General features: G+C 40.8%; 3 protein-coding genes across 3 annotated transcripts; all 3 read left to right on the plus strand.

The window, feature by feature from the left end:
- The first annotated feature begins 1,537 nt into the window (after window positions 1–1,537).
- commd3 (COMM domain containing 3) lies at window positions 1,538–4,937 on the plus strand. The gene is made up of 8 exons (XM_027028513.2): window positions 1,538–1,719; window positions 2,262–2,373; window positions 2,471–2,534; window positions 2,619–2,653; window positions 2,783–2,843; window positions 2,922–2,978; window positions 3,068–3,130; window positions 4,721–4,937. Exons 1-8 carry the CDS (start codon window positions 1,584–1,586, stop codon window positions 4,778–4,780), a joined length of 588 nt encoding a protein of 195 aa, XP_026884314.2. The 5' UTR covers window positions 1,538–1,583; the 3' UTR covers window positions 4,781–4,937.
- Window positions 4,938–5,699: 762 nt separating this feature from the next.
- bmi1a (bmi1 polycomb ring finger oncogene 1a) lies at window positions 5,700–12,346 on the plus strand. Its single transcript, XM_027028512.2, is given in 11 exon segments — window positions 5,700–6,040; window positions 8,780–8,911; window positions 9,007–9,103; window positions 9,396–9,451; window positions 9,680–9,730; window positions 9,930–10,035; window positions 10,148–10,193; window positions 10,599–10,697; window positions 10,864–10,944; window positions 11,156–11,191; window positions 11,194–12,346. Coding segments are annotated over 10 exon segments (975 nt in total). The 5' UTR covers window positions 5,700–6,040; window positions 8,780–8,793; the 3' UTR covers window positions 11,479–12,346.
- A 3,158-nt stretch (window positions 12,347–15,504) lies between these two features.
- spag6 (sperm associated antigen 6) lies at window positions 15,505–18,193 on the plus strand. Its single transcript, XM_027028518.2, has 4 exons — window positions 15,505–15,545; window positions 16,580–16,746; window positions 17,392–17,768; window positions 17,900–18,193. Exons 2-3 carry the CDS (start codon window positions 16,585–16,587, stop codon window positions 17,626–17,628), a joined length of 399 nt encoding a protein of 132 aa, XP_026884319.2. The 5' UTR covers window positions 15,505–15,545; window positions 16,580–16,584; the 3' UTR covers window positions 17,629–17,768; window positions 17,900–18,193.
- Window positions 18,194–21,073: the final 2,880 nt, after the last annotated feature.

Consider the following 21,073-nt stretch of genomic DNA (forward strand, 5'->3'; position numbering starts at 1 on the left):
TCATTCACTCATGCTAACATAGCATGTAAAAGAAAACAGCTCTGTAACATGAACATACCATGTTAGCAACTTATTTATCATTACATTTTAAATGTTACTGTTTAAATCAAGTAAGAATGTTGAATACTACTTGAATACTAAAGAGGCGTAACACTGCACTGTTTTGTAAATAAACAGGTCAAATAAAAAAAATAAAGTATTGATTTATTGAATGAATGAATTAATGAATGAATGCTGCTTCAAGCTCCGAGGTGCCGTTTCGCTTGGCAACACACCATTTAGCCTACTTAAAACGCCTAATATGACAGCAAGTCGAAACGCAACTTGCTTCGACGTGAAGAATTCCCATAAAAAGTAGAACTAGGTTACAATAAACCTCTAAGAACGGAGAATGCATCAGATATTTGCCTGTGGACATACGGTTCATTTGAGTATTTGTTTCTGTTTTACATATTTGTCTCATTCCTCTGAAGTCAATGAATATCAAACTAATAAAGAAGCAAAACATATCAGTATAAAAACCTGTTTAATGATACATAATTATAACCTATGCGTTATCCACAATCAAGAAGGACGGTGTCCATAGCCGGATTACCTTTTTGCACATCTATATATTTTTCGGATATCAGTTAACAAAACGAACCACAGACTTTTCTTCGCAATGACTTAAGAATTCCCAACTAGCTTTGGGAGTCAAAGGTTCTGGAAACATGCAAACGTGCACAAACGATGCAAGCGTCGAGATAATGTATTTCATTAGAGAATCGCTAAGGATTACAATCTAATCAGCGAACACACCGTGTAGCCTAAACGTCAGGGAAGAGGTCACTTAAGAGGGTTTCTGTATTTGCTTTTTCTTGTGATCTCTCTTCATGTACCTTGAAGAAAAAATATAAAATTTAAGTTTGATACATAAAAGATGTTAGCACCTCAAACTCTGAACAGATTAGTCCAGTCTGATACAATGTATTTTAAATAGTAGCATTCATGGCTTTTTAAATGAGTATATATTAGATATACAGCTACATTTTCACACTCATTCCTCACAAAATAAATAATTCTATATAATATAGGCTATTGTAGACCTGGATAACCAGACTCAGGTTATCAGAACTGGAAATACCCGACCGGTTTCAATTATATTGTTTAGTCTCGAAGCAGCTCATCCTTAATGCTGATGTGTTGTTCTACGCTGTTCAGTCAGAAAATCCTTCGTGCCCAAAACGACGGTCACCATAGGTGCATCACCAAAAATGCAGCGCTACACGCGACAAGGGTATGCGCGTGGCTGGATTCAAACAATATAGAAGTAAAATTAACTGAAGCATAAACTTTACACAATGCATCAAAACACGTGCAACACTGGCTCTGCAAATACCTCTAATTTTATAACATCGAGTGCAGACTATGGTGGAGGTGTTAAATGTTTTATAAAGCGCTGCCGCAGGTGTACTTCATCGGATCTGAGGTCTGTCGCGTGGCTTGATTTCGTTCATCAAACGCCCTCGCGCCGGATCACGCGGGTGCCTGCCTCGGGTCAGCTGACTCAATCACGTGACCAAAGCTTAGCTTCGCTGCACAAAATGGAGTTGTCGGATTCGGTGGCAAAGGGGCTCCAAACCTTGGCCGACCCCGCTTATCTCGGCCTGCACCACTTCACGGCGTTAATCGAAGTGGCCTTCCGCAGTCTGCTGTCTTCGCGAGCCGACGGCGTGTTCGGTAAGATGGCTGTGTCGATCCCTCGCGCTCGGGAACTTCCGGCCTAGTTCCAGACGTGAAGGAAGACGAGCAGCTTGAAGTGTCAGCCCCTGCAGCGCCTGGCTTTACTAGCAGAAATGCAATGCTTAAACTGTCGATTAATCGGCATGCAACGTCTCCATGTGATGTGTGCAGTGCGAACCTCCTCACACAGCTCAGTGATCGACTAAGATGGATGTTTTGGGCTAGGCTAGTGCATTAGCATGTGCTGTAGCCTGTTCATAGTATGTTGGCAACATGATGAGTAATAATGACTACCTAAGAATGCATTTAATGCTTGCAGTGAACCTGGATATATTAGATGCCGGGTAACCAGTTAGCTACGTATTGTGGAGCTAATGGTGTGTTATGAGGTGTTTCACAAAGAACCAGTGTATAACCTTATGCTAAATCTCTTTCATCTCTTACATGAGGGGTGTGTGTGTGTGTGTGTGTGGACAGAGACAGATATGGGCGTACGTGTTAAAAATGATTGCAGTGTATTTTATTTCGGCTCGTCGCAGATCACCCAGATCTGAAGATCATTGATCAAGCTCTTCTGAAACACTGTCACGTCGCAGCAACAACGTTTATTTTAGAAGCAGTGAAGCAAAATGCAGACAAGTCAACTATTAGGTAAATTCTATTTTATAAAATGTCTACTGCTATTTCTGCAGTGTGTCGTAATTTGACAACGTGCTTCTGAGATTTAAAAAAAAGTGTGTCCTTGCAGCTCGTGCCTTGAAGAGGTCAAATTTGACACTGAAAGATCGGACGCTTTTTATACAGCATACCAGGTTATGTATCTTACTGAAAGTGACGCTTGATATGTAAAGGTGTTGTTTCTAATAGACTTACAATTAATTTTGTTTTTTCCTTAGAAAAACAAAACAAGTCTGGAGAATCTGTTGTCTAGGTGAGTAATAAACTTATTAACCTATTTAGTTTTCCATTGAGCTGACTTTGGATCTCGGGCTGTGTGTGTGGAACGTACGCTACTCCGTTTACCACCCGTAACGTGTTACGTTTTGATCGGCTTTTCTAGCATCGACGGATGTCCTCCTCATGTAACCGATGCGTCGTGGCGTCTGGACTATTGTATAAAGGTGGCCCGCGTTGTTGGCTAAATATAGAGGTGTGAGATGACCAATACGTTTCTAAACCGCTTCTCTTTATTTTGTTAGAATGGCCACGTGCATAAGGTCAATCAGCCGTCCTATCTGATTTCTTTCAGCACTCAGGTATGGGTCTACAACAGTTTATTCAGCAGTTCGTCGGGGTTTTTAACCTGTTGAGTGCATTGCATTGACTAAAAACCGTCATTTTACAGAATGGGGAGAACGGAGCAACGTCTTCAGAAGTAAACTTTAGTTGCACATTGGAGCAACTTCAGGTATTTGAAATGCTAAGATCATATACATTCTGTTGATTTAATAAAAATCTTCATTGACTGTTCCATATAGGGTAGCTTCGTAGGCCTGCGTCCAGGGAGATGTGATCTAGATTTGCAGGGGAGACTCGGTGACCGTGTCGAGAAACCCCTGTAGCAGGATGCAAGCCTGAGTTTGTGTCCTACAGGTTAATCATTTTCAATTTTGACATCTCGGATGAAGAAATGGTATGACATGTCTGCGAAACGTCCCAAGAGATGTTTGAATTAAAACGATGTGTTATACAAAAATGTGAAATCCAGCGGTAGTCAAAAAGGAATGTGGAAGCAAACTACTGTCATACGCACTAAATATTTTTGCTAGCATTGGCTTGAGATGAATAAAACGTCGAAAAGTGCTAGTTGACGTTACGACGTTGTTGACCTCTGACATCTGTGAAACCTGACCTGATGTATGCGTGTGGAGGAGAAAAATCGTGCGGTTTATGAAATGTCTGCTGCTTGTCTTTATATATGTTAGGTTTTTATTTCTGTACACACGATAATTAATCGCCCCATTAATAATCGAGTCACATACGTTGTATGAACATTACGTAGTATATAACCATATATCACGCTAAAATATACAAATTGAATCTCATATAATAGTTGCTACGAAGTGACAGGAACATCCGAGCTCAGAAGTTGCCAGAATGGGGTACTACTTTATATTCTCACTTTGCAAGACAGTTGAGAGTTCATTTGCACTTAATTTTGCAGATTGCATTGTCAGAATTGGATTTCACTGACCTTTGTACACGAGTGCACCAAATATATTTAACAGCTAAATTTCAGCGACATTCTGCGTTGTCTCGGAGCTGGAGGGATCCTCTTCATAATCATACTGTTGAATAAATGTAACTTGATAGGCCAGTGTAAGCTTCCGTGATAATACAGGTAAGGTTCCAGTTCATGGTGGTTTTTATTTAGTTTTGTACGTAGATAAAAATAAATAATAAATATATATAGCCAGTGCAGTTGTTTTTTTTTTAAATATCGGAGGGGCGGGGGGTCGTTGCGCAGTGATTTCTGAATCGGTTTTAGATAATCGGGCAATACTCCAATTAACCGAATGGGTATTAACTATTATCAGCAACTTTGCTTTGAGGGAGCTGAGGCTCCTGCTTCCAATATTTGACTTATGGAGACGTTTTGGCTGTTTGAATGGGGTTCCTTGGAACGGTACTACAGAGTCTTTGTAATTTTAAGCAAAAAAGGCGCATCATGCCTGTCTGATTTAAATTTGGTAAGTGCATGTAGACTTATTGTCCATCAACTTGCATATCAGGTCTGTTGAGTTGTAGCTTACTTTTTGGAGGATAAAAAGACATTAGAAAGCAGAACGTAGGTTAGTTGGGAGAAAATACTGAAATGAAAGAGTTTACTCTTGGACAATGTTTCCAGCAAGGCCACGTATGGAGTGTTTGTAGCTTGTCTCAGTCGAGGGAGGACTGCGCATCTCAAATTACGTTTGTCTTTGCTTTTGCTGTGAAAAAACATTGCTGTGATATTTCACCTGCGAGAATTAACAAACGTTATTTAAACCCTGTTTAGGATCTGGTGGCAAAACTCAAGGACGCAGGTAAAACTATGGAGCGCGCCTCCCAACTTTAGCCGCGCGCACGTCCGTTTTCCGTGATCAGATCCTTCTTCAGCCAGTTCCCATCGGAGACGACATGACGTGTTTTGCTGCTTTTGTGCCATTTTCGTGTTTGTAATTTCATTTTAAAAAATGTATTAAATAAAATATGATACAAACGTCTCTTGTGAAGTGGGAAACGGTTTTGAGTTTTGTCCTGCCTGTTATTAGCAATTCATATAGTTAATTCGTTTGTGCCTCCTTGCAAGGCAGTCGTTTTTAAAGTATAACAGGCCCATTACACTACATTACGGGCCCAGTTAAAGTTGTTTGTACAATAGGTCCAACTGGACCTTTCAATCAAAACAGTTTATGCACCAGTAGGGTAGCTCACGAACAAAAAGACGGCGTGCTCATTGGAGCCAAAAGAAGACGAAAATCAATAAATAATGATCTCTATTGGAACCCCTTTATTCGGCATTGGCCAACAGATGAAAGCATGTCGAAAGAACAGCGCTACTGCTGTTAAGTTCGAGAGGTTGGCTTTCTGCATCGGTCTGTCCCACCGCGTCCTTTTCCAGCTGACCATTGCCTTTATCAATACAAAGGCATGACTGGCCGGGTAACAGATTGCTTCTCGTGGCATGTACTGTAGGCCAATCTACATGCTTTCATCTGATGCACAGGCTTTGCACTGTGACCGTGACGTGCAATTATGCCTTATGGAGGTGCGAAGTTGGCGATGCTTTGACCAGTGATGCCAATTCCACATTTTAAATAGAAATAATGATGAAATAAAATCAACCGGAACGACACTCAGGACCGCGTCGCGCTGTTCTCACAATTCTCGGTTTACTCGTCAGTAGCGAAGCCGGCGCGAGTACACCGACACATATTCCCGGGCCGCCCTTAAGGAGCGGTGCCACGTGACGCGCGGGGCGGTCGAACTACAAGCCATTTTGGGGACGGTGTCAGTTTCCACTGAGCTTTCAGCGCAGCGCTTTTCCGAAGAGGCGATAGCGGGATCTAACCGAGGGGAAACCCGGCATTTTCGCGGCGCATTTTAACAGCGAGTGGCGTGAACACAAGTGACTGCGAATCTTCGCGGTGGAGCGTTTTTTTTTTTTTTTTTTTTCCTTCCGCGCGCTGGCGTTGCCGTGCTCTTAGTGCAACTGACAGCGTCTGCAGCTCGCTTCAAGATGGCCGCTTGGCTCGCGCTCAGTTCGTGCTGATCGACTTCTAACTTTCATTGTCCAAACTCCTTCACGCCCGAGGACTCGCGTCTGCACCGCAAGGTGTGTGTCCGTCGATGTCGTTTCTTACCAACGTGCAATTTCAGACCGAGTGCTTTGCATGCATCGTTGTTGTTTTTTGTCCGCTTAAACTGGATCCGCGTCTCGGTTGGTGCGGGAGGTGACAGGCTCGAGCACTCTGTCGCTCCGTCCAGTGTTTCAGGTTTTTAGTTTTTCCTCTCTGGAGGTTTTATGCTGCTCGCCTTATTAGTTCACACCGTGTTAACGGATGTGTGACTTGTTAGATTTCTGTGTTTGCTTTGTCCTGCTGGCTGCAGTCAGTGGTTAAGTTTATTAATGAACCCGAGCCGCTTAAAATCGCAAGCGTGTCGGGTCAAATGTTTACAAGAGCCAGTGATCAAAAGCGTTTTCCTCTTATTGTATCGTGGTGTAATTCTACAGTTTTATAGATATGAAACCCCTAATGTGTGGAGAAGTGGCCGAAATAAATGTGGTGCAGAAATTGCCCTATTTCTAAGTATTTTCAACTTAAATTCATGAGGATGACTAATTGTCGGAGAAGAGTTGGACAGCTTTCGGTGGGTCACCAAAGCTTGTCGTAAGTGAAAGCCGTTCTCTGATTAAAGTAAGAAATGTATTTAATAAAGGCACGTAAAATTATAAGGTTACAATTTAAAATATCTGTGTACGAGTTGTTTATTTATTCTTAGATCGCCGGTAAGCGGAGTGGACGTGCCTACTTATTCTTCAGAAATGATCATTTCTCACGTAGGGTTTTTTCGGTACCTTTTGGTCGTGTTCTCTTATTTTGTATGAGACGGATGGCAGTATGTTTACTCTACTCCCTCTTTTTTGGGGTTTTCCTTTATCAGCACTTAAGTGTAGGGAATCTTCGTCCACACAACTGTAAACAAGTCACGCTGAATATTGTGTAATGCAGGCGATTCGCGTCCGTCTTCCTGTCTTGTTATTTTAAAGCTGTCTGGACTAGGATACACACAACTTATTATTTCCTCTCGATGCTTGGGACACCTGTTAAAAAAAATAGTCACACACGTGCTATTTGTGCTAAAGGATTATGAAGAAGTTAGGCCTAGCCTGTCTGTCTGCAAGGGTTGGTATCATACCCACCTGACACGCCGATTTAACATGAGGAACTAATGCGCTGGTTTCGCCCTGCTCTCCTGTCGTTTATATACATTATGCGCGGAGTCTGCTGACCGTTGTTTTCTAGATAACTAATATTGTTTGTCAGTGCACGGTGCTGTTATCGTTTTTTTTTTTGTTTTTTGTTGTTGTTGTTTTTTTTACAATAGCACAGGTAAATTGATAATAGCTACCACTTTTTTTGTTAATTGTTGAGTTCGGCTGTCTCAGGTATTCATCTGTCTGTTCGTCGGTACTCGGCAGGCTTATTGCCTGTAATGGACTTTAACTAAACGTGCTGCAGTCTTGTCGGCTGGTTACTTCTGGGGTTTGCCTTTCTGCGCTGGTTTGCAACTGATAGATGGGCCAGTGAATACGTCTGCCGAAACCCACTGAAAGGTTAAAGACCAGCTGTGATAACTGGTGGTCTCTTTGGAGACGATGTGTGACTGTTCATTGTCCATATTCAGCTGTATTTCTACATTCTTTAAAAGTCAGCAGAGTAGGATAATTTGGCCTCATTTTGCATTGTTGAAAAATCTTTTTTGTTAGTATCTTGGGCCATAACCGTAGTAGTCTAATCTGAATTTAATGTCCCAGGGTTTGTCGAAGACAACCACGATACTCTCCGTATTTCTTATTTGACCTCCAGTCGTTTCTGTATATTAAGTCTGTGTAGCTTGCGCAAATTGCATGAAGTTGCGTATTTGGGCTCAGTGTGATGTAGATAGTCCAGTAGGGACTGACGTCTCGAGGGTGTGAGGAACGGTAGGATAAGGCATTTTTTTAAACGCTCGCGCCAGCATAAGCCTTTGGGCTCTGTCGGTGGTCGTTCATATTTGCGCCTGTTTCCTAGCGCGGTGCCCTTTAAATCTGTGCTGAACAAGTTTGTCTTATTTTACCTTCTTTATTTTATTAAAGAAGGGGGGCGGGGGTGGGGGGCGGTAATGGCCATGAACTGTGCTCTAGGCGCCTGGAGCGATGCCCGTGCCGCCTTGGGGCAATGTCCTCGTGCTTCTGTCAATGCGCGTTTAGTTTCATTGATGTGTAGATTTTTATTGAAGTGGCATCGCAGGAGAGATGAGGTCCGTGAGTGTGTTTTTTTTTTTTTTTTTTTTTTTTTTTTTTTTTTTTTTTTAAATTACAGTAGCCAAAGCATATTTAGCTCAAAAGTTGCGTCGGGCGACATTGCGCTGAGTGCTTAATTTGTTGCCACGTGGAAGGGACCGAAGTTGCTATAGAAACAGTAACCGTCGCATGCGTCAGTCGATTAAATACGAATTCAACTCAAGGAGGTTTCTGCTGCTGGGCTGTCGTATTGTTCAGTGCACTGCAGTGCCGCCGTGTCCATTAGTGTAACGCGGTTTGGGTACAGAGCAAGCGGCTGCACTCCTGCAAATTCCCTCCGGACGCTTCCCAGCAGCGGTGAATCGTCTCGCGAGTTGCCTGGCAAATTCCGTTGTGGCGATGTTTGACAGAAAGCGAGATCATTAATCACCTTCCCACTTGATACACATCCCAGTGGTCTATTATATCCTGGAGCCTCCTTGGAATATTTTGTTGTTGTTGTTGGACGTAACTTGGCATTCCTGGGAGCCGGCACGCGATGGTTACGGTGTATTCCTTTCACTTCAGGGCCTTAATCTCCCATGACGATGCATCGTACAACAAGAATCAAGATCACGGAGCTAAATCCGCATTTGATGTGCGTCTTATGTGGCGGATATTTCATTGATGCCACCACAATCATAGAATGCTTGCATTCTTGTAAGTACTGACTCAGTTACTTATCTCGGATCATTTGTCTTATCCAGTAATGTCCTACTTATTATCTAATATTGAATATTTTCTTTGTTTATTAGTTTGTAAAATGTGTATTGTCCGCTACCTGGAGACCAGTAAATATTGCCCTATATGTGATGTCCAGGTCCACAAAACAAAGCCTCTTCTCAATATTAGGTAACCTTTTCGCCCACCGTCCCTTACATTCATTTCATATACATCAGTAATGCATTAACAACAACCCTATTACTCACCTTCTCCATGCATAATGCTTTATATTGCCTCACTATAAAAATCACGAAAGGGTGATTCCTCTGTATTATTCTGAAATGTTTGTAACATCTTGTAGCAAACTTAATTTTAATTTGAGAGGGACTCATTATAATTTCAGCACATTTGTCAGTGAAGTCCTTTCAGTTGCTGTTGTGAATACATGGATGTTCTAAGATCTTGCCTTTCACCGCTGTAGGTCTGACAAAACTCTACAGGACATTGTGTACAAACTGGTTCCAGGTCTGTTCAAAAGTAAGTTCTGTTAAACACGAGGGCAGGGATGCGTGACACAAACGGGCCTAAGGCACGACACAAGCAGCACAAAAAATGGAATAGTGGAGTGTGTGATGTTGGGTTTCCTTGCATGACAGAGAGCATTCCAGGGATCTGTAGTGTGGGGTCCGTAAGGTTGTAAAATGTCTAATGTTGATTTACAGGTTGTCCTGGCTAATAGTGTTAATGCACCGTTTTTCCTTATAGATGAAATGAAGCGAAGGAGAGATTTCTACGCTGAACATCCATCAATAGATGGTAAACCTGCTGTATCTCAAAAATAAACCCTTTATTCAGTGGTTGATATAACTGATGACTGCCTGACTACAGTCTGGGTAATGTGTGCTTTTGTGCTTGTGTGTATGTGAGCATGGTCACACGTATTTTTGACCAGTAGGTTTTTCTTTTCTTGGTCATTCGTTTAATTAAAATGTTTTTTTTTCTTCTTTTTTTTCAGCGGCCAATGGTTCCAACGAAGATCGTGGGGAAGTAGCAGATGAAGAGAAAAGGATCATCACAGATGATGAGATTATTAGTCTCTCAATCGAATTCTTTGACCCCAAGTAAACATTTTCAAATGGAATAATTTAAATTGAACATTGTGCACCTAGATGTTTTTGTAAGTGCATGCCTGTAGTTTACAAAAAAAACCATTTACCTTCTGATATTTTTTAGGGCCCAACAGCAAGGCAGTGCAGAAGAGAAGCAGAGTACAGATGAGGTAAAGGAACGTTCTGATGGCTAAAGAATTTGCTTTCATCGGCAGACAGAAGGGCAGGTTTCAGGGTTTACGCTGTAAACTGGGGGCTGGTTTGAAACGAAGGATCATTTGGTATTATTCTAACAGCATGTTGGCCCTACGAGATCTCCATCTGTTACAGTTGAGAAGCCAAATGCTCTCATTCCCACTAATTTACGTAATTTTCCCCAAATGAACAATATAGTCTTTTTTTGATTGTTTGTCTGTCTGATTTTTGTTTTTAGATATAAAGGTAGTAAAAACAGTATAGTAAGGTTTCCAGAGTAATGGGGCGTCACGGACAGTGATGCTTCTGGAAACAGTTCGGAAGCTGTGAGTGGAGCTACTTTATGCATATTTTAAGGGTTCTTGCGGTTTTTTTTCAAGGTAAATAATAAAAGGTACTTGCAGTGTCCTGCTGCTATGACTGTGATGCATTTGAGGAAGTTTCTGAGAAGTAAAATGGACATACCCTGTACTTTCCAGGTAAGTGACTACAGACGTTTCCCCAACACTCCCAACATTTATTTCATCTGGGGGGCAGTTTGGGATTTTACGGAATATAATTTTCTTAAGAGCAAAGTTTGTTGCCTGTTGAACTTCATCTTTTTGTTTATGAAAACATGATTTGACATTTTAATTCTTTCCAAAGATTGAAGTTATGTACGAAGATGAACCCCTGAAGGATTATTACACGTTAATGGACATTGCTTACATTTACACATGGAGACGGGTAAGAAACCCTAACTGAGTGTAGTCATTAAAATTCTGTGTGTGTGTGTGTGTGTGTGTGTGTGTGTGTGTGCACATGCTTGTATGGTGGCAGGATAAAGTATAATAATTTCTGTACTGAAAAACAAAGACATGATTATGATCTGTAGTCTCTCCATAACAGGTGACTGTGCTTCAGATAATTATTGCTAAAACTGCTTTATGTTTCATAGAATGGTCCGTTGCCCTTGAAGTATCGGGTGCGGCCCGAACTGCACAAAAGATGAAGATTACTAACCCACAGGATGGCCTGAACAGCGCCAACCGCTCGGAAAGCGACTCCGCAAGCGACAAAACCAACAGTCCTGCTGGCGCACCGTCCACCTCCTCACCGCTGCCGAGTCCGTGCACACCAGTCCAGCCTTCGCATTCCACTTTCCCCCATATTCCTAATCCCATCAACGGCTCTTCGATGGGAAGTCCCAGTCGACAGTTCACCTTCGGCAACAAAGTGCGAAAAACGTCACTGAACGGATCCTCCACTTCATCGGGGTGATTGTAATAAATTGCCTAAGCCAACGCCAGATTATCCAGCTATCTCCATGCCAACGTCGTGTCACTGTCGCCTTTTTTCGTCTTTATTATATTACACATGTAACTTTAACATAGTGGAAGTGGCACATTTCATCTGATTGCTGGAGTACATTTGGGAACGATAGCCTAACTTTGGCCGCAACGGAGCGCAGCAGTTTAGAACTGATAGTTATGGTGTTTGCAGCACATCCAGAAGACTTCGCATTTTCGCAGTTAAATAATTGACCGAATTAGTTCTTTTTTTTTGTATGTATTTTTACTTTTGGTCTTCATTTTCCAAAGCAATCCAGATGTGTTGCTTGTATTTGAAGCGTGATCTTAAAAGCATGCTAAAAACATTAGTTCGCCTTTCTTGGGCAAGTAGGCCCACTAAACATTCCTGATGTATTCAGCTGGTATTCACAGTATATCAAAGAAGATATATATTTAGTTCATTTTAAAGAATGGTAAAGGCCTGTATGTATTTAGAGAAATTTAGGGTGAAAAGTTAATGTCAAGCTGTAGTCGGCGTGTTTAATTTTTAAACGAAGTTCTGGAAAATTCTAAACCTCAGTTGTGATTTCGCTTTGCTCCGTTGGACTTTCTCCTTAACGAACCCCGTTCACAGGCGGGAGTTAAACAACGCATGCCGCGAGGCCACGGTCTAGGCCCATGTATATAGTCATGCACGTGCGCTGTAGGCAGCAGTCTACCAGATTCACCCGTTCTCGCTCAAAGACAATTTTGAATACTCAAGTGTTCATTTGTCTTATTGGTCGACTGTATGAATAACTATTGTATTGTGACTGTTGCACAGTATAAATCATCAAAATAAACATTTTACACTTTCACTAAGTTTGTCCTTTTTTTTCTTTGCCTCCTCTAGAAGAAAATGTGCATATTTTTTCCCTGCGGTGTCGTTAACCTAATCTATGTTAAAATAGTAAATTGTAAGTATTAAAAATATGTAATTATGCCGTCCTACAAAATCTGCCATGATTTAGCCATCTGGAGGAAGTGGATGTCATTTACTGTTGGAAGATTGTGCACGTGCATCCACGCGCCACACTAAGAGCAGCGACCGGCTGTATTTCCCCAGTGGTTTGTTGTCTCTTTAACTCCGTAACAAATAAGATACGTCTGTAAATTCCCGGTGATGTCCTTTCTTCGGTTCCTGGTGTGCACGAGGCACAGCTGCCATACTTCTGTCTGAACTTGTCAACTCACCTGCGTTTCACATATCCGGCTGTCGACTTTAGCTAATGTCGCAGGTCGTCCTAATTCGTAACAAAGTCTTAAAGTACAAAAAACCCCAAACAAACAGTCAAACGTGACGCTTAAAAAATATCCGGTGTTTCCCTATCCGACGTATGATCATAGGCAGCTATAGATTACTGCGCCACCTGCGTATGAGAGTAAAGAAGATGGGAGTAGCACGCGGGTATTTGTCCAAAACTTCGCGGTTAAATCAATTTTTAAAAATATTTGTAAAAATGGAAATTGCTTATATTCTCTGAGATGGACATGGGATGGAACGTTCACTTCCCATTTGTTAGCTCCTGATATTCCTACATCGTTGGAAAGAAATAATAATAACAAAAATAACAATAATTTTGCAATAATATTTAAAAAGACGGACAAGCAGATTAATTTAAGGATAGGTTAACTAATTGCATTTAATCTTGATCTTAAAATATGCCAGGCTTTTCAGAACAAATGGCCGGCCTGATGAGCTCTTTCAGTATAAAGCACAAGGCAAGCTTTTCCCAGACATCTTAAACCAATTTGCATTTTCTGCGTCAAATGTCACCCCGAGCTGCCGCGGAAAAATATGTGCGCTCGCGGATATGCTAGGCGATGACGTATGCTTCTATAGCTTGTTCTATGCGCGAGGCCGCAGTGGAACCCGTGTGCAGTCAGTAAGACCTCGTGCGCTTCAAGTCTGGGTAATTGTAGCCCGAGTTCAAAAAGGCCGTGCCACAGATCGCACGGTACAGTGTGAAGTCCTGGATGGATTATTCACTGAGGTGTCATGTGTAACAACATAAAACACATATTTATGAAATGTGTTGGGTGTGTAGAATTTGACACCTCAAAATAAATTGGCTAGCTAAGGCCGTCATTTGTGGAAACTTCATCAAAACAAAAGGCCTGTTTTCATTAAACAAACCAAAAGCCTGTTTTTAAGACAGCGTCTCCTACGGTCTTCTGACTAAAACTAGACAGTCTCCTGTTATGTCTAACTTTAGTTCTGAACGCATCATGGTCAGACTGAGAGGGTGGATATAACTGTCAGTGTGACTGGACCGCGATCGTTTAGAGTTTATTTTGCATTTGGCATTTAATCAAATTGGACTTTATGTATGAATTTTATGTATGTGGACATTGAACACCTTTGCACGAGTGAGATTAGGAATAACGTTTGTCAGGAAACTGCCCATAAATGAGCCGATAGTGCTACTGACATCTGAAAGTAGGCCATGCAAAATTAGGCGTAACTAATAAATTAGCAACGTCACCGCAGACGTTTCGAACGAGAACTTTAAAAGAAAGGAACTATTGAAAGAAAGTAACCTTGACAGTACAATAACCTTTAAACAAAGATTCGCGTTGATAAATACAATACAAACACAACGGCGGTCTGCTAAAGAATAAAGTGTAAAATTGTATCGTTATCTCATTGTTGAAATGAATGTTAAATGTGACAGTTCGAATTAAAATTAATATTTGTATTAGGCTATATTAATACTTATATAAAATAATTTATCGTACAAACCCACTACATAGTAGATTCCTGCTTCTCTTCGGATAAGATGATTCTCTCTCTCTCTCTCTCTCTCTCTCTCTCTCTCTCTCTCTCTCTCTCTCACACACACACACACACACACACACACACAAGGAATGCTTATGTTTGCATTCAACATGATAGCCTATCTATTTTAGCGTACACTTCTTGCAATGCTTTGCAAACTGCCTGCGTTTTTATGTCTATCACAGAATTTATTAACATTTACAAACCTCTAATTACAAAGCATGTGGTGTGATAGGGACCTAGAAATTAAAGGCTAAGTAGAGCATTTTAGATGTTGGTCTACTTTAGTCTGCCTAACCTATATGGACAGTTCAGGAAAAGTGTGACATCAGATAAAGGGAGACAAATAAGTTGCGCGCTGCATTGCGCTTTCACTGCTAGGAGCCAAATGTTAGTGTCCTGAATAATTCCCAACAAGTGTCCTTGTAATTCAGCAGAACGGCACATAAGGATACTTTTTCCTACATAAGGATATTTAAAAATAAAAGTAAAAGCAAATCGAACAAAATAAAAGAACCTATAGGTCAAGTGAGACTCTAGTCATCTCTTCTTTCTTTTCTTTTCTTTTTATGCATTACAAACTGAGTTTTGTTTTTTTTTTTTCCTGAATTTGGTGGGGAGTCCGGCAACTCCAGAAGCGGGGCTAGACTTTGGTGTTCTGGCGTCCTAACCTTAAGCAAGTCCGTTTCTATCTTTATTTTATTACATACGATGACATTAACCAGACGAATGCTTTAATGTTACCTGGTTTGTGAGAAAGCTGTCTGGCTTCTACCTGACTAAGACACAGTTCTCTCGGGGAAAACATGTGAATTTAAGAGACTTCGTGTTAAAAGACGGGCAGGAAAAAAACCGTTACCAGTAGTCCTAGCTATAAAACCATATTAACAGGAGCTATAAAATATCTTCATAGGAAAATCCGCCAGAGTCGCTCATGTTTTGCACATGTGCCTTCTACACTGTGCCCAGGCTGCAGCCTGCCTGGCGTGCGAAGGGAGCAGCTGTTGGCTTTCATACGCAGCAGACTTATTGCATGTCCTGTCTGCCCAACAGACGACTTTAGAAAAGCTGGATAGCACTTTCACACCTACAACGATACCGCAAAAAGGAATGTGCAGCGGCGCCTATTACTTCCGGTTTGTTACCGGGACAACCGTGCAACCCGGGAAACACTTCAGAGCCCAGCTGAAGAGAGGACTCAAACATTTGTTCCTTTCCTTTTCGCCAGGGTTTGCAAAGTGAGGGAACTCTCACTCAGCTATTCCCCTTTAAACGTGAACTCCTTTATATTCAAATGCGTTTTATTGCTAATTATATTGCAAATTAAAAATGTGGAATAGAACAGAATTGGGCCCCTGATCAATTATGAAATTATTGGAAATAAATGAAGATCTTAATTAACTACTTAAAATCGTATTGTTTATCAGTTGCCAGTGTTTTTCTATTCTTTTCCCATCTCCGTTTTTCTATTTGTTGTTGTTGTTGTTGTTGTTGTTATTGTTGTTGTTTTTTGTTTGTTTGTTTTTTGTTCCTCCAAATTTAGTTGCTGGCTTTCCTCCAGAGATCCAGAGATTTTTCATTATTTATTTTTGCTGAGTTCTTTGCTAGCCTTTATCTGTCCAGTCTTCCATGACCAAAGCCAGCTTTTGAACATCCAAAACATTTAGATATCTTGCAACTCTGACTTCAAGCTGTTTGACATAGAATAGTACATTACACATTAGCATAGTTATGCATGAATATAACTAATATTTTTCATCACAGGTATGTTAAATGCATAATAATAGCATCAGAATCCTTTAATCCCTCTGTAGAGCTTATGGAGATATTTTATTCTATTGTACTTTACTCTATTGTAATTTTAACTTGTTATAAATGTTGTAGGTACAATACAAGTAATTTTGTGTGTAGATGTTTTACCATAGCTTCTCTTATTCATAACCCTCTCTCCTATTACCTTCTCATTCCTCTGTAGGTTTTCATGATTATCCAAAAACCAAAAGCCCTTTTCAGTAAATGCCTTATTGCTTGTCGATTTCCCACCTTCAGACAAAGCAAGTTGTGAAAGAACATCATTATGAAAGTAGTGATGCTGGTCATTGGTTGAGAAGTTCATTTATTATTTCAAAAGTCATGCCACATCTTTTTGCTTTCATACTGTGACAGTGAACTCTGAAACAGGATAGGCTAATCCTTATGGTTCTGTGCTTTCAAGTGTTTCCTGTTCCTGTTTCCTCCCTTAACGCAAACATGCTCTGCCTCTCCGGCTTAGGTGTAATGTCCCTTCTGAGGCCTCTTCTGTTGGATGTGGTCCCAACTATCCAGCCGACGGCGGCTCTGGCTCTCAGCAGGCTTGCCAACTATAACGATGAACTGGCGGAGGCAGTGGTGAATGGAGACATTCTCCCACAGTTCGTCTATTCTCTGGCTAAGCAGTATGTAAGACTGAACCTCACAGATTTTACTTCAACAACCTGACTGATGCTTAGTCTTCATACTGAAATGTTTTGGCAGTCTATGACCACATAGGTGACCAGAACCCAGATGTCCTGTTTTTGTTTTCTTTTTGTGTGTGTGTGTGTGTGTGTGTGTGTGTGTGTGTGTGTGTGTGTGTGTGTGTGTGTGTGTGTGTGTATGTAGGATCAGCTTAATAAACATTTTATTGCCCTTTATCTTTATGGCTTAATTTTCTTTGTGTGACAATCATGAATCAGGAAACAGAGAAAATAAAAAGGCATAAAGAACAAATCAGTTAATCTTAATCAGACTCAGACATCTTAATTGTACTTGTTCTGAGTATCCTGTCCTGAACAGAACAACGCTTGCTGTAGACAATCGAGCTTTGGTGCTTTTTGCCCTTGCAAAGCATTCATGTCTTAGAGAGGCCCTCTCAGAATGAAGTGAGCACTTTCCCATGATTGGCATTCAATCTGTGCTGAAGTGACTTTGTCACACATACACTTTTTGCACATGAGGTTGTACATTTATTTTCTAGGTTTTGAAGGATATAAATGTTTATTGTATACAAGAATGCGATTGCTCTTGCATTCATTTTTAAATCCACCTTTACATTATCTTCTGCAGCGCTTCTATAAGAAGGCAGCAGCGTTTGTCCTCTGGGCAGTTGCTAAGCACTCTCCAGAGCTGGCCCAAGCTGTGGTGGACTGTGGTGCTCTAGACGCCCTTGTCGTCTCCCTGGAGGAGTTCGATCCTGGAGTAAAGGAGGCTGCAGCTTGGGCACTGGGCTACATCGCCCGCCATAACGCCCATAAGTCAACACCGTGGGCGCTCTGCCGTAACGCCCATAAGTCAACACCATAGGCGCTCTGCCCTAACTCCCGTAAGTCAACATCGTGGGCGCATTGCCGTAATGCCCGTAAGTCAACACCGTGGGTCAACACCATGGGCGCTCCTCCATAAAGGCCGTAAGTCAACACCGTGGGTGCACCGCCATAACGGCCGTAAGTTTGTTTCAGGTAGTTTTTGTCTCTCCTGAATGCAGCTAATGCCTGATTTTTACAAAAAATTTCAGTGATTGCCGCAGTTCATTCGTTTCCAGTAAGTGACTGTCAGTGTGGGCTTTTTTTTCCAGTTGAACTGGCTGGTCATGGATGATTGGTCATGGATAATGGAGGAGATCCTCTGCTTGAACAGTATGGCTGCAGCTGGATGTTTCTGTAATGTGAAGCACTGCCTTTGCTTTTAGTGATGCTCACAGATCGCAAAATCATTAGCAAACACTTCAGCAGGACCAGAACCTTGATTAAAGATAATCCTAACCTCGTTGCCTTAATGAAAATTAGAGAAACACTGATGTCATAATCTGTAGACACAAGATTCAGTTTGAACACTGAATGAATAATCAATTGTAAATTGTTCAATGTTTATAAACAAGCATATATTACAAACCTGTTGGGTTGTGTTTTCTGTTCAGTTGTTCAGTCAGTTGTGGGTACATCTCGAAAGGTTTACTTTATCATATTGCTCAAGTCACCAAGGTTTACAATATAGCAAACAGGAGAGAGACACTTGTAAACGGCACACTCATATAAGACTTTTCATAATTGCTTTACAACTTTATTCATCATATATGGGTATTATATGATTATGTGGCTCAGTGATTAAGGTACTCAATTAGCAATTGGAAGGTTGCCAGTTCAAGCCCCACCACCAAGTTGCCACTGTTGGGGCCTTGAGCAAGACCATTAACCTTAAATTGCTTGAGTTGTGTTCAGTCATAATTGTAAGTCACTTTGGATAAAAGCTTCAGCTAAAAAAAACTATTTTTTTTAAAGCATTTTGAACAAACTCTATATAATATATATAAATTGTATTACGTATAAATTAATGGTAGCTTGCTTCACCCATCACTCAGCATATGTTTAGTAGTGCACATTCCTACAAAAATCCACACCAGTTGGAAAGCAAATTACCCATTTCCTGTTAAAATTGCTGAATTAGTTGCTCATAAAATTTGTCACCTTGTGTCACCTTGGGTAACCAGATGTTTGCAATTATGAACATGTCTGTTAAATCAGGCCAATTCACAGTTGCTGAGATGTTTAGATAAAATATCAGAAATACCAGCACAAACGTTTGGCGGTTTGAATTGTTGGAGCTCGTCTTTCAGCAACATGGCCCCGTGATCCCCGCTCTCATTTCATTTGCTTTTGCTCTAAATCTCATAATCTTCTTGATCTCTTCCAAATTTCCAGTTCTTCTGGATATGCGTCTGGATTTCTGTCTGTGTGATAATGTCTATGAGGGAATATGCTGTGCTTATATCTTGATTTGGACTTAAACAAGCAGCAACAACAACAAAAACCTTTCGGTGGACGTTGAGAGTTTTTCCACTTTCCTGTCTGACTGAAAAAAGTATTTGAGGAGGAACACAATCACTCTGATTCAGGAAATGACAAAATATACATCTGCAGTACCTGCCACACATAACATACCTACCAAACAAAACATAACATACCTCCCAAATGTAACATACCTACCCAATGAAACATACCTTCCAAATGTAACATACCTACCAAATCACTTCAAGCTGCATAGTATCTCCTCTGTGTTTCCTCTTTCATTGTCCCAGATGGTGGTGAATGTTGGGGGTGTAGCAGCTGTGATTGACTACCTCAGGGACTCTGGAGAGAACATTCTTCAGCCTGTGATTATATGGCTGAGCTATGTGGCTGCACTCTCAGTTCATCACAGTACTTATTGTGTCGGAGGTATGGTACAAGTTCTTACAGTAGAACTGTAGATTACATTTCACATTTTAATAAAACGCAAAGTATAAGATGATGTAAGATCTTCACTTGCAGTTTTTTTTTGTCCAGCATTATTTTACATGTCATCAGTTCTAAATGGGAGATTGTTCATTTTGTTATTACATCTTGTCGTAACTGGTTGGCATGCGCCAACACTGAAGCATTTCCCATTCACTCTATTGGCCGACTCTCCTTTCCTCTAGAGGGAGCCACAGCTGGATTTATTCTGGTGGAGCAGAGGCTAAACAGGCCCAGTTTGTGAAAGTAGGTGAATGTGGTGGCACACCTCTAAGCATGTATGAGCTACTAAAAGGCAGCCTGTAACTGTTTCTGAAACAATGGTAAGTCTACTAAAAGGTACCACTCTGTAGAATGCATACACTTTGCCTAGTGTCAGAAAGCCCAGCTAGTTGGTCCCTTGTCTTCGCTTCTGTTTTCTGGCCCTGAAGATTCTTCATGGTAGTGAAAGTGTTCTGTTTGTTGAGACATCTTTGGGATTCAAGTGTTACAAACTCACTTTTTTCCTGATTAATATTCCTATAATAAATGCTATAGCCATGTGTACGCACCCCTGCAAGAAAAAGGTGTGTAGTTGTGCTCAATCCAAGAAAACAAACTGAAAAACATTTCCTGTAGGTGTGTGAAGCAAATAAAAGAATGTCCTCAAAAATAAACAATGTTGCCCACACACTACCAAAAGGTCAGGAGAATCCAACAGAGGTTCTGATCAATTTTAATCCATTAGTATGGTCTGATGTCCACCAGTGAAACAGTGCTCACAGGGAACCATCTTATATTCATCTTTTATATGCTAAAACATCATATCTGATGGCTGACATCAGATCATGCTAATGGAATAAAACTGATCAAAACCTCTATTGGATTTTCCTGACCTTTTGGTAGTGTGTGAGCTACATTCTCTCTTTTTGTAAACTTCCTTATTGGAAAGTATGTATCTAGTTTCGACAACTTGAGATAGGGCAGCACATAGACATTGCATCCGACGTAATTTAACATGTTCTTATATTTATATACTAACATTCTTCAGTTATACCCCTGTACCCGACTGAGATTATGTATGTACTTGTGATAGAATCATAAATTATGACTAATATATCTTTTTATATTCCCCTTCCATTAGTCTGGCTAATATGTTTGGTTAAAATGATAAGATTTATAGTTTCCCCATACAGTAGCCAGGTTTTATATCAAATTCTATGCTTTCTTTCCGGTTTACTGTACAAAAAAAAAAAAGAACTCGTCACTAAAACCAGGATTAGAACCGGATTGTATCCGTAAACCAACACTTTGCTGACTGAGCACAATTTGGTCACACGTTATTCTCTTTATCGCCCCCTGCTGTTGCATTTGTGATTCAATTAACAATTTATTGAACAGATGTGCAGCATATGGGCAGCCCCTTGGTTTATTACTCCGAATTCGCGGTTACATTTTCGATGAAATGCTTCATTTTCATTTTTCTATCTCTATTGCTT

The sequence above is a fragment of the Electrophorus electricus genome, chromosome 5 (assembly GCF_013358815.1).
Source record: "Electrophorus electricus isolate fEleEle1 chromosome 5, fEleEle1.pri, whole genome shotgun sequence".
Lineage (NCBI taxonomy): Eukaryota > Metazoa > Chordata > Actinopteri > Gymnotiformes > Gymnotidae > Electrophorus > Electrophorus electricus.